The sequence below is a fragment of the Gopherus evgoodei genome, chromosome 1 (assembly GCF_007399415.2).
Source record: "Gopherus evgoodei ecotype Sinaloan lineage chromosome 1, rGopEvg1_v1.p, whole genome shotgun sequence".
Taxonomy (NCBI): Eukaryota; Metazoa; Chordata; order Testudines; family Testudinidae; genus Gopherus; species Gopherus evgoodei.
Window position 1 is genome coordinate 264,969,002 of NC_044322.1, and position 13,134 is coordinate 264,982,135.

Consider the following 13,134-nt stretch of genomic DNA (forward strand, 5'->3'; position numbering starts at 1 on the left):
TACTGCAGTTGAAAAGAGTAACTACAAGGCACCTGAATAGACAGTAGCCTGGAACATCCCTGGCAATCTGCATGGAATCACGGATAACTCTTACATAATAATGGGAAGAGACCCTAGATGGTCATCTAGTTCAAATTACCTGTTATAAGTATGGAAGAGTATTACATTATCCATGAACACATCTAAACTTGATCTAAATATATCTGGTAATTTTGCTATAACACCCTGGCCATACAATAGTTATTTCTGAATACAAACGATGAAGTAAATCTGTCAGTTTTAGCATCACACTGGGAACTAGTATGCAATTTATTTACAGTTATCCTTAAATCTCTTTACATGGCTAAGAATGTCCTTTATATTGGTACAACCAATACAAGTTAATGTGCGATGAATAATCGAAGTACCCGATCACGAGCCCTGAGGTATCCCATTGCCATTTCTCCTGTCTGATGTCACACAGTCACCTCTTCTTAGCTACAGTGGTCTGTGCTATTTACATTTTGCATTCCAACTGGGGATTTATTTCTTTGGAGTTTCAAATGTCTGTCAAGGTGTCTCATCGCTTCATAATCCCTTTGTAAAACCTACATGTGTATCTGATATTGCCCATGTTGTTGGGTCCAGTACTGGCAATGACATTTTGATTTGCAGATTTATATTTGTTTGAAAATTTTGGCTTGCTGTTAAAAACACTGTGGACCATATCCTCAGCAGGTGTAATCGATGTAGCTCCAGTGGAGTCAGTGCTGTGCTGATTTACACCAGCTGATGATTTGGCCCTTTAGTTGTACGTGAGCACACGCACAAGGACCTTAGTTTTATCACCAACATCATGTTCTTGACTAAATGTCTTGCACACACTTGGTAGCACGGTGCTCTGCTGAATTGTAACAAGAAAAATTGAAAGAATTAAAGAAGTCAGAAGTGTGTTGAGGTAACCACTCTGATCTGCCTACCTTCTGCTTAGTCCGGTCTCTGTTTACATGTGTTTTGAGCCCTTTGTAATCTTTCAAATCTTTGCTCATCATAGCAATAACTGATTGCTACTTCTTGACTGTACACACAATCTACCACATCAAGTTTGACTGAATCTCACTATTCTGTGTGGCATTTAGTGTTTCAGTTGTATGCTTGCCGTGACACTGCATGTGTCCACGCTTCAAATTTACTAATAGCTCTGATGTCCAGGCATCTGCTATTCTGGATTTGCTCATCTGCAGGTGATGCTTTAATACTTGTATTTCCTAAGACAGATGTCCATTTAACACAGTTTGTTTTGTCAAATGCAGAGCAGTAGCATATGTTGACATGCCAGTGAGTAATTTCCAAGCTACTCAAATTAATATAAGCAGAACTATTACTGTTAGTACAAACTGGTGAGAGAGTGTAAATGTCTAGAAAATTTGACCTATGAGGAAAGTTGAAACAATTGGGTTTGTTTAGTCTGACGGGGGGACATAACAGTTTTCAAGTACATAAAAGATTGTTACAAGTAGGAGGGAGAAAAAAATATTGTTCTTAACCTCTTGAGGGTGGGACAATGAAACAATGGGCTTAAATTACAGCAAGAGAGGTTTAGGTTGGACATTAGGAAGATCTTCCTGTCAAGGTAGTTAAGCACTGGAACAAACTACCTAGAGAGGTTGTGAACTCTCCACCCTTGCAGATTTTAAAGAACAGGTTAGACAAACACCTGTCAGACATGGTCTAGTTATTACTCAGTCCTGTGTGGAGTGCAGGGGACTGGCTCAGATGACCTGTTGAGGTCCCTTCCAGTCCTTTACTTCTATGATTCTAAGTCTGAGGCTAACAACTAGTTTTCTTGAACTATTTATAAGGGTTTTAATTTCCCCAGCAAAGCATGCAATGCTATGATGGAATGTTTCGGCTAGCTGTTGTCCTCAGGCATTCCCTGCTAGTATATATTGGGGATTCTTCATCCACCTCACAGTTGTACTGCTTTGCTATCCCTTGCAATATATTGCAACTAAAAAGATCTTGCCATAATTTCTGTTTTATGGTGGTCTTAAAATACAGTTTGGGTTACCAATTTTAGCTGACATATGAGATGTCCCACATTGCAAGAAAAGAGGGCTGAGCATGGGGGGATTTTCAAATTAGGTGCCCAGCACCCATTGGGAAGCCACCATATGGCGTATATCTGAAATCCACACACTATGTAATGACTCTGGAGCACTGCCACAGATATGTGCTTTGGACACATTTATTTTTAAAGTGTTTGGCCCTATTTCAGAATTCCCTACTTCATAACTGCCCACTTTGATTTAAAAACCGTAGACTTGCTCCAGCCTTTCTTACTACTTTGTATCTAATCTTTGTGTAGGGCTGGACACCTCTGTCCCTCCACATAAAATGGCCTATTTACCTATTGTGCATGAGCTTTCTACTCTGCAGCTCCTTCTATGTAGAACAATTTTCTCTGATGCACCAACTCTTATCAAATCTTTTGAAAGTGTACCTTTTATCCCTTGTCTATATTTCTTAATTTCTTCCCCCTCACCATTCAGCTTTCTAAGGTGTTTTTTGACACAATTTATATAGTTTTATGAAATGTTGCACAGTGTTTTATCAACTGTGGCATATAGCCTTGTTTAGACATGGGACCCTCCTCCCAGGTGATGTCATGGTATCCTCTTGCACTGAGGATCCCCTCCACTGGAGGGGACCCCAGCTACTAGGAAGAGACAAGTAATACTAACAGGGGATTTGATTATCAAAAATATAGATGAGCAGGAAAACCACATGGTGAATTGAGGTTGTGGACCTCTCGAGACATCTGGATAGACTTATGTGCAGTGCTGGGGAGGAGCTGGTTGTGGTACATGTAGGTACCAATAACCTAGGGAAAGGTAGCAGAAAGATCCTAGAGGCCAAATTTACCCTGCTAGGTAAGAGACTAAAGTCCAGGATGGCCATTCTCTGAAGTGCTTCCAGTTCCACGTGCAGGCCCAGTTAGACAGACAGACAACTGCAAAGTCTCAATATGTGGATGAGATGATGGTGTTTAGAGGAGGGATTTAGTTTTTATTAGGAACTGGAGAACCTTTTTATGTAAGGAGTAGCTTATACAGGAAGGATGGGCTCCATGTAAACTAAAACAGAACCAGATTGCTGGCATGTAAAATTAAAAAGATTGTATAGAATTGTTTAAAACAGGGGTCGGCAACCTTTCAGAAGTGCTGTGCCGAGTCTTCATTTATTCACTCTAATTTAAGGCTTCACATGCCAGTCATACATTTTAACATTTTTAGAAGGTCTCTCTCTACAAGTCTGTAATATATAACTAAACTATTGTTGTATGTAAAGTAAATAAGGTTTTTTTAAATGTTTAAGAAGCCTCATTTAAAATTAAATTAAAATGCAGAGCCCTCCGGACCGGTGGCCAGGACCTGGGCAGTGTGAGTGCCACTGAAAATCAGCTCGCAGGCCGCCTTCGGCACATATGCCATAGGTTGCCTACCCCTGGTTTAAAATAAGGGCTTGAGGAAAGCCAACAAGTGTGGAGGAGTACATGGTTTGGACAGAGACTTGACTTAGAGGAAGACTTACTAAAGTGCATATTCTATATCCTAATACAAAGGAGAGAGTAGGAGTTGGTAAAGTATAGATAGGAACTGAAAAGGAACAGTCAGATGAAAGAGTCCCATTCAGTTATATCACATGAAGGCAGACAATTGACAAATTTTATAAGTGCTTGTATAAAAAAGCTACAAATCTAAGTACTATGATGAGTGAACTTGAGTGCCTGGTGTTAAGTGAGGCTATTGGCATAACAGACATCACAAAAACTTGATGGAGTACACAATATATAAGAATGACGGAGTAGGTCACGCTGGTGGGGGAGTGGCACTATGTGTGGGGGAGAAAATCAGTCAAATATAATAAAAATTGGAAATCAAACTGTAGCATAGAATCTCTATTGATAGAAATTCAATGCTTGATTAATAAGAGTATAGCAGAAGGAATATACTACTGACCACCTGGCCAGGATGGTGATTGTGAAATGCTCTGGGAGATGAGACAGACTACAAAAACAAAAAGCCCAGTAACAATGGGGGATTTTAACTATTGCCTTATTACTGGATACATGTCACCTCAGGACAGGGTGCAGAGATAAAATTTGAAGACACCATTGACTGTTTCTTGGAGCAGCTAATCCTGGAACCCACTAGGGGAGAGGCAATTCTTGATTTAATCCTAAAGGTCACATAGGATCTGGTCCAAAAGGTGAATACAGCTGAACTGCTCAGTAATAGTGACCATAAAATAATTAAGTTTATCATCCTTGTAGGGAGGAAAATACCAAAGAAACCCACCACAGTTGCATTTAACTTTTTTAAAAGGGGAACTACACAAAAATGAGGAAGCTACTTAAATGGAAATTAAAAGGAACAGTCACAAGGGTGAAATGCCTGCAAGCTGCATGGAAACTATTTAAAAACATCATAATAGAGGTTCAAATTAAATGTATACACCAAATAATTAAAAAAAAAAACAACACAACGGTATGAGGACCAAAGAAATGCCGCCATGGCTGAACAGCAGAGTAAAAGAGGTGACTAGAAGCAAAAAGGGATCCTTTAAAAACTGGTTTCAGAGTAGCAGCTGTGTTAGTCTGTATCCGCAAAAGCTGCAGCTCACGAAAGCTTATGCTGAAATAAATTTTAGTCTCTAAGGTACCACAAGTACTCCTGCTTTTTTAAAAACTGGAAGTCAGAGCCTACTGTGGAAAACAGGAAAGGAGCATAAGTTCTGGGAAATCAAGTGCAAGGATATAATTAGGCAAGTCAGCAAAGAATTTGAAGAGCAACTAGCAAAAGAAACGAAAACTACAAGCAAAATTTTTTAAGTACAACAGAAACAGGAAGCCTGACAATCAATGGAGTCACTGGTTGATCTAGTTGCTAAAGAAGTGTTAAGGGAAGACAAGGCTGTTGCAGAGAGGCTAAATAAATTCTTTGCATCAGTCTTCACTGCAGATGATCTGAGGGAGATTCCCACACCTGAGCCTTTGCCTCTTCACATTTAAAAAAAAAAAAAAAAAATCTGAGGCACTATCCCAGATTGAGGTGTTGGAGAAGGTTTTGGAACAAACTGATAAATTAGACAGTAATAAATCACCAGGACCAGATGGTATTCACCCAAGAGTTCTGAAGGAACTCAAATATGGAATTGTAGAACTGCTAACTGTGCTAGGATCATAGGGTTAGAAGGTACTGCAAGAGTCATCTAGTCTAACCCCCATGTAACCTATTACTTAAATCAGCCTCTGTACCAAATGACTGGAAAGTAGCTAATGTAATGCTGATTTTTTAAAAAAAAAAGGTTTCAGAGGCAATCCTGCCAATTACAGGCTGGTACAGTGCTGCCCAGAGGGATGGGGGCAAGTGGGGCCTGCAGGGGCCCTGTGAGCCCTGGCCCGGTGGCAGAGGGCCCTTCAGTGCTGCCGAAGGCGCAGAGCGACTGAAGGGCCCCCTGCCGCTGAAGACCTGGACCATCGTCGAATGAGTACAAGCACCGCAGTTTCCTTGCTTTGCCCCAAGCCCCCTGAATCCTCTGGGCGGCCCTGGGCTGGTAAGCCTAATTTCAGTACCGGGAAAACTGGTTGAAACTGTAGTAAAGAACAGACATGTAGATGAACATGGTATGTTGAGGAAGAGTCAATATGACTTCAGTGAGCTTGGGGATTGATTTCCATTTACAAATCTATTTGAATTTTTTGAGGGTGTCATCAAGGATGTGGACAAGGTTGATTAGTGGGTATAGTATATTGGACTTTGAGAGCTTTTGACATGGTCTCACACAAAAGGCTCTTAAGCAAGGTAAGCAGTCATGGGATAAAAGGAAAAGTCCTCTCATGGATCAGTAACTGGTTTAAAAGTTAGGGTGTGGGAAAGGATAAGAATAAATGGTCAGGGTTTCACAAGGATTGAGTCCAAGTTTCCATCTTTCATGATAGACTTTTAGCTTGTTGGAACATGTAATCAGAAGTGAGAAAAATACTTCTCTAGAATTTTTTAAACACTCTCTTTCTGGGCATTCTTATGCAACCTCCTCTTCTTTTGTAGTTTATATTAAGCACCACTCATATGTAAAATAACATCTATTTATATCTTGTTGGATACTTTTTTTTTTCCTTCTATTTGCCCATGTAAATTTGTACCCTTCGTCCTTTCTACCTCTCTGCATTTGGACCCAATGAAAGCCCAAATTAAGACTTTAAATAAAAGTATATTAGAATTGGTCATTGAGGCTTTTAGGTTTTACTCACTTAAATTTCTCTGAATGGTAACAAATTATTTCAATTTAATTTATCAGACTTCACTAACATGAATTCAGTAAAATCCTGTCATTCTGCTGTCTAAAGGTGTAATATAACCAGAATATGTTTTTTTCTTTTTAAGAGATACAACACACTTGGAGATTGAACCTTTCACACTTCTTGGCGTCTGTGCTGGGCTTATTCCATATCCTCACCATAACCAGTCCCCAAGAAACACATACCAGTGTGCTATGGGGAAGCAAGCAATGGGTAAGATTTTTCTGCTTTAAGATTGGAATGTTGTCCATTTTAAACATCACACAGCCTAAAATACTACAAATATTCTTGTCTACTAGATCATTTTAAAATGTTTCAGAGGAAATTACGTTTCTTATGAGCCAGGAGAAATTGACTTTGTTCCAATTTTCATATGTTTTTGTTTGTTTGTTGTTTAAGAAATAGCTTAGTAAAATGGAGCCCAATTTTCTGGGGTTTTCATACTTCAAAAGAATTTGAAGAAACTATAACACTATTGTTCCTATTTTTGTAACAGTCATTACTTTCAAGTTTTCAGCATAGCTGGAAGATTGGCAGTGAGTGTTTTTTTATTTTCTTCTTTCTTTTTATACTACAGTGTGCTGTGGGTTTCCAGACAAAAAAGAGAGGAAAAAAAAGTGTTTGCACAAAGAGAGTGAAAGCACGGGGAACTGATTTTTCTCTGAATAGTTAGAGTACTGCCATTTTTTTAATATTTATTCATTAAGACTCAATACCATGGCACTAAGAATTTCTGCCTTTTCTGGTAAGGGAGAGTGCTTCCTCAGTGATCTCTCTCTTCAGAATATAAAATACTGTGGCTTTATTTTGGGAGAGACGCTTACGGTGTCATCTCAATGAAACAAGAAATGAAGTTAATTTTTTAAGCATGGGTTTTTAATTAATAATAGTTGGTATGGTTTCTTTTAACGGCCATCTAGTTTTGCCATTTGATAAGTAGCTAAACCACCATTAACATTTTCTTATTAACTTGCGCACCTAACTACTGTACTGTTTTTTGTCAAGCCACAGCAAGTCCCAATGAAAATCTGAACGGCACCACATCAGTTCAGTCTGCCCTGTTCAGACTTCAGCTGTACGTGTCAGTTTTAAATTTTGTGTTTGTGACAAGTTGAGATTACAGTAAAAGAACCCCATGTGTCATGAAAAAAATGATCTCTTATGTTAGGTTTACAAAATCATTTGTTTTGTGATGTGACTCAGAAATTGAAACACTAAACCTTTTGTGAAAATCTTCTAGGAGAATTAATGAAAGAATAGCTGCCTTGTACCTAATGGTCAACTTTAATGTGTCAAAATACTTGTCAATTAAAATTGCAAGAGATGCACTACCACTTTAAAAAAGAAAAAGTCGAGGCAATTTTTTTTTCCTTTACAAGTTTTTTTTTTTCTTCCCCTAAAGAGTCTCTATTTTATGACTATTAGTCTCAGAACGTTTGGTTAGTTACCACACACAGTTAAGCAGGATCAGTGTGTACAGAAAGCCAATTCAGTATCTGTGGAGTTCTTTTGTAGTTTTCTGTGTGAAGGTTTTTTTTCTCGTTTTGTTTTGAGTGTCATTTGCAATTCATTGTCTGTGTTTTCTGAGGTTGGTGTATTCAGCTGCTTTGACCCTAGGTCTTGCACATTTAGCTCCTTGGATACAATCCTCTGACGTTACTGCTGACGCTAGGAACACAAAAGCCATTGAATATCTTTAGCAATAAAAAAAAGCCTTTGTTTTGGTTTGTTATTACAAAACACCTGACTCCAAAGAATAAGCAGTGAGATAAAAGCACATTTTAAAAGTTGGCACATGACCTGGCTGTATGTTACTTTGTACACTGAAATATCAGCAAACACCCTGAGTCTTTATGAAAAGCTTGTGTACGCTTGTTTGTTTTTTTTAAAGTGGAGGTGATATCTAGCTGTAGAAGATTGTTACATATGCTTGTAGATTAACTGTATAAAATGAAACCTACAGGATATTCATGTAATTGATTTCATTTGTTTGCATATATTTTTGTATTTACACAAATGCTGACAAGTACTTCAAACTTCTGTTGCTCGTTTTGCTCTTTAAAATGTTCTCTCTCTCTCTCCTACTGGCTTTGCATAGCCGTATGGAAGGACCCATGTCCACTCACTCCCTGTGGTGTCAAGAACTGGGAGTATTGAGAGAGCATGCTACCTCCCTAGAGAGAAGGTGGGACTTGTATTGCTCAACACTGACCACTCTGCTGATTTGAGGAAGCTGTATTGACAGGCTTTGAAGGAAGTCCTCAGTCTCCTCAATCAGAAACATAGTAATGTCATGGGTGAGAAAGGATGAGAAGCAGGGATAAATTGACTGGATCCCTCTATTTAGGAATTAAATTAATAATGCAATGTAACTGGCAATGTGTAGATTATTAAAATCTCAAAGTCAACATTTCTACAGGATAATGCTATTAAATGTACTATACTGAAAAATATATTTCATGAACAGAATGAGTGTTCTTGTTAATGTGCCGGTGCACTCAATAGTAGGTAATACGGAATTCAGTCAAGTGGTGGGAACACACTTTATCCAGAGGAGGTACAGTATGATGCATGTAGCATAATGCAGGGATGGGGGTGTTACCTGTATGTAGGTTGCAAATACAGTTATGATTGCAAGGTCTTCTAATTGCATGTGCACATTGCAGTACAGAAATAATTTCAAATTTAAGACAATGGTGTGCTATTAATATTGTAATTCAATACCCTGCATTAGTAATGTTCCGTATGTGGCTAGCATAATGCTATAAAGGAGCAAAGACTCTGAAAATAGAGATGAATAAAACCTGTTATTTATTTAATGCGCAGTAGCACCCAGGAGTCCCAGTCATGGACCTGGACCCTGTTGTGCTAGGTGCTGCACAAACACAGAACGTGGTCAGGAAATGTAAGTGTGCAATATATCAGCAGTAACCACTCTTAAGGAAATGCAGCACTTCTATGTTTTTTTCTACTACAAAGTCAACTGCATTTTATTTATATACCTCTACCCCGATATAACGCGGTCGTAGGGAGCCAAAAATCCCTACTGTGTTGTTTAAAGTAGCGGTGGGAGGGCTGCAGTGGTGATTTAAAGGGCCTAGGGCTCCCTGCAGCAGCCAGAGCCCCGGACCCTTTAAAGTGCTGCTGGAGCCCCACTGCTGCCGCTATATGCGAACCTGTGTTATATCGGGTCGCGTTATAGTAGGGTAGAGGTGGGGGGGGCAGGGTATAGTCTCTCTCTGTGTGTGTATGTGGGTATGGAAAGCAAGATGTGCATATTAATAATTCTAATATTACTCACATTGAAGATACATAATATTTTATCAGTCCAAATGTCAGAATATAGGTGGTTGTAACGGAAACAATTTTACAGCCCTGGTTATTGCCTTCTGTCCTATGAAGGCTATCATAAAAAAAGTGGACAAAGATGACTTCTACTCAGACGTCTGCAGATAATTCTTCTAGTACTAAGAACAATTGCCCTCTACATGTTGTCAGTTGCTCCTAGAGAACTGTAGAGGTCCCTGATGACTGGTGTATTACAGGGAAAATTTAGTACCAATTCTCACAAATGGTCTGAGGAAGGAGATTGCAACTCTGGGAACAGAGCTCTTTTTTTCTTTTTTCTTTTTTTTAAGATAACATCTGTGATGTATTTCTCAATGTATTGAGAAATAAAATGTCTTCAATACTTTCTACAGCAGTTTATTGGCAAGGGACAGAGGGGGAAGAATACAAACAAACAAAAACAAAAGCAAAACCAATGTGGGTTATTACTGGTCTGTACAAGCTATTCTTGGGTTCTGCTACCAGCCATCGAGGGACAGCATTGGTGCTGCACACTGTGCGTTCTCTTTTACCAGATCTTCGCTCTATGGATGGAGGCACAGTAATGCCTAAACTGAGCCAGGCTTTCGTGCTCTGTCATATTCTCTAACAGGTTGTGGTTCTCCTCCTCCCCCCTCCCCCCCCCCCCCCAAAAGGGATCTTTCAAATACTAATTATCCCAGCCAGGAAACACCTAGCATGTAAAATTCCCAATGAGCTCCGTTCTATCAGCTTCATGTCCCTGCAGAAAGGAAGGAGTGGAAAATTTGCTGTGAAGTAAATGGAAATACAGAAGTACCAGCAATTCCTTCTTTTGGGCCCCACAAAAATGCTCCCTTTGGTTCATATTTAAACGTAGTTTATTTTTTGTACATTTGTTGAAGTTCACTGTGCTTTTACTTTGCTTAGCTTTTTGAGGCAAGTAAACAAAATTCCTGTTCCTTTTAGAAAGCAGACATAAATGTTAGTGGCTCCCTTCTTTCCAACACCCGCATGGAGGCCTTGTTGCAGCACAGCAGACCTCGGGGAGGAAAAAAAGCTCCTATCTCTGTAAGTTTTGGATGGAGTTTAAACAAACCGAGGAGGCTAGTGGTTTGGCAGCCAGGGGACGGAAGGCATTCTGTGACTGTGCAGTGTGAGCCAGGGGTGTCATTCCCAGCTCCCATACACATCATTGCACTAGCTCAGTGAGAGAGCACAAGAATAAATAGTAGTGTAGCCACAGTAGCACAGACAGCAGCAGTGAGTACATATCCACAGGGTTCGAGTGGGTTTGTATGCAACCCAGGTAAGCTATGCTGTCACTCCCCATGCTATTGCAGCTATAGTACTATATACGAAAGGTAGCTCTCATTGAACTAATATTCGTACTAGTTCAATGAGAGCTACCTTTCGTATAGGATGCACCCTTTAAGAATAGTTACTGCTGATATATTGCACACTTACATTTCACTTTTATGCTTGAGTGAGTTTTCCTCTAATCAATTACATTCCTACTTGGGCATCTCACCCCTCCTTGCTTTTTTCCTGTTTCTTTGTTTTTATTGTGAGTACTATTGCATCCATGGCTGGGAAAGCTAACTGTATGTATTGGTGCTCAAAAATATTGCCATTTAATTTGTCATTCATGCCCATTCAAATGTGATGTAAGCAAAAAAAATAATCTAGTTAAAATTACCTTCTGGTGTGATGAAATACCAACTTTAAAGATAAGGAATATCCATTCTGAAAGAGAGCCGTAATATTCACGCCTAGTAAATTTCCACTAAAATTTCCCAAGTTTTGTAAATGCATCACTCACAACTTTAGAAAAAAGGCATTTTCTCTGTGAACATTACTAAGATTGCAGGTATATAGTTGGGCTGTGGTTGAACACCATAAACCTTGGCCTCTTTCTTGGTTTCCCTGGTTGGCCACTGGAACATAGCAGATATAGCCTGTAACACAGGGATTCTCACACTCGGGGTCGAGACCCCTCGGGGTTCGTGCGGTTGTTACATAGGAGGTCACAAGCTGTCAGCTCCCATCCCAAACCCCACTTTGCCTCCAGCATTTATAATGGTGTTAAATTAAAAACATTTTTTTATATATTTATATGGGGGGAGTTGCACTCGGAGACTTGCTGTGTGAAAGGGTTCACAGTACAAAAGCTTGAGAGCCACTGCTATAACGTAACAAGAGAGCATAAAACCCTTAGGAGGTAGAGGTGAGGAATGATGCGTATTTCTCATTCTGGAACAACTTCCACTGAAGAATTGGGAACTGCATTTAGAATCACCTGAAAAACTTAATTTGTCTGAGTAGTAAGCTCCGCAGATTAAGCCCACCCTAGGAAAAAAAGGATTATTCAGATAGAGGTGGAAATGAACATGAAAAGTTTTGCGTTTATTTCATTGGGGGAAATTATCTCCATGCTCTACAGTAGGAGAAACTTCAGTTTTTCAAAGTGTAGGAAAGTAAGACGAAGTTGTCTGAAAAGTTGTCTCAGTGGGTAGGAACTTCAGGGCTTGGACTGTTCCATCGTGGTAAATGACAGGCCTGATTCTGTACCCAAGATGCAAGTGAGGCTGAAGTATCCAGTTCTTCCCCCTTCCCTCCCATTGCAAAGTGAAGGAGGAGAGGAGCAGCCTCTGCCAAACTCCCCGAACAAATGGTGAATCACTCTTCTCCCCGAAAAGAAAATAAATTGGTTGCCAATAAGATACCAATGAAGACATTTATCACCTATGCCAAGGCCTCACTTATACTCTAGGACGCTCTTCAGTATTGACACTCCAGAGCTCCACAGCCCCTTTGCAGACTCCAGGAAAGAATAAGAAATCAGGAGAGTTTGTGGGACCCAGCAGAGAGGGCTGCCATCTTCTGCTATAGTATTTCTCTGTCCCTCCCTCTGCCTTGGGAAGAGGACTGTGTTGGAAGTGTTTTGTGACAGTCAATATAGCATCAAGGGGAGGGCAAACCTTGGGAGTTGACTATGACATTTTAGATACTTGTTTTATGGTTTTTTTAGTATTTTCTCAAATATAGATACTTAGTGCAAGTATTTGTGTATAAAGCATATTTTTGTCATAACTCTAATGGCAGAATTGTGTTTTGGTGTGGTGTTCGGCAGCCCAAAATCTTTGTGTTGCTTTTCTTCTAACTGTAGCAACCAGTCCCTTTGAAATAACTGCAGGCAATGCAAATGTTTTGAAAAACTAGCCCATGGGGCATAACTGCTAAATGGTTTTTAAACATACTTTGTATTTAGTTCTTGAAGATCATAAGTTATAAATGACCTGGAGACATAGCACAGGGCCTCGCACAGCAAACAGTAGTAACGTATGAGTGCTTTCACTATTGTTCTGCTACACAACAGTTTGTGTTCCCCCGCTGGGTATTAATTAATTTTTCTTCACAGATTTCAGAAGACACTTTGGCAGTCTGGTGGGAAATGGTCAGAATCTCAGTATCAAGCTGGGAGG

At 39.7% G+C, this 13,134-nt stretch overlaps 1 protein-coding gene across 9 annotated transcripts in view; it reads left to right on the top strand.

Annotated features, from left to right (window-relative positions):
* The window catches only part of POLR3B (RNA polymerase III subunit B), a 123,701-nt gene that overhangs the window by 65,868 nt on the left and 44,699 nt on the right, over positions 1-13,134 (top strand). For all 9 annotated transcript variants that reach the window (XR_003998093.1, XM_030544965.1, XM_030544940.1 and 6 more), the window contains exon 19: positions 6,429-6,556. Coding sequence is in view for 8 of the 9 variants with exons in the window: in XM_030544965.1 (XP_030400825.1) it covers positions 6,429-6,556 (128 nt within the window). In the remaining variant the exon portion in view is untranslated. The remainder of the gene's footprint in view (positions 1-6,428; positions 6,557-13,134) is intronic.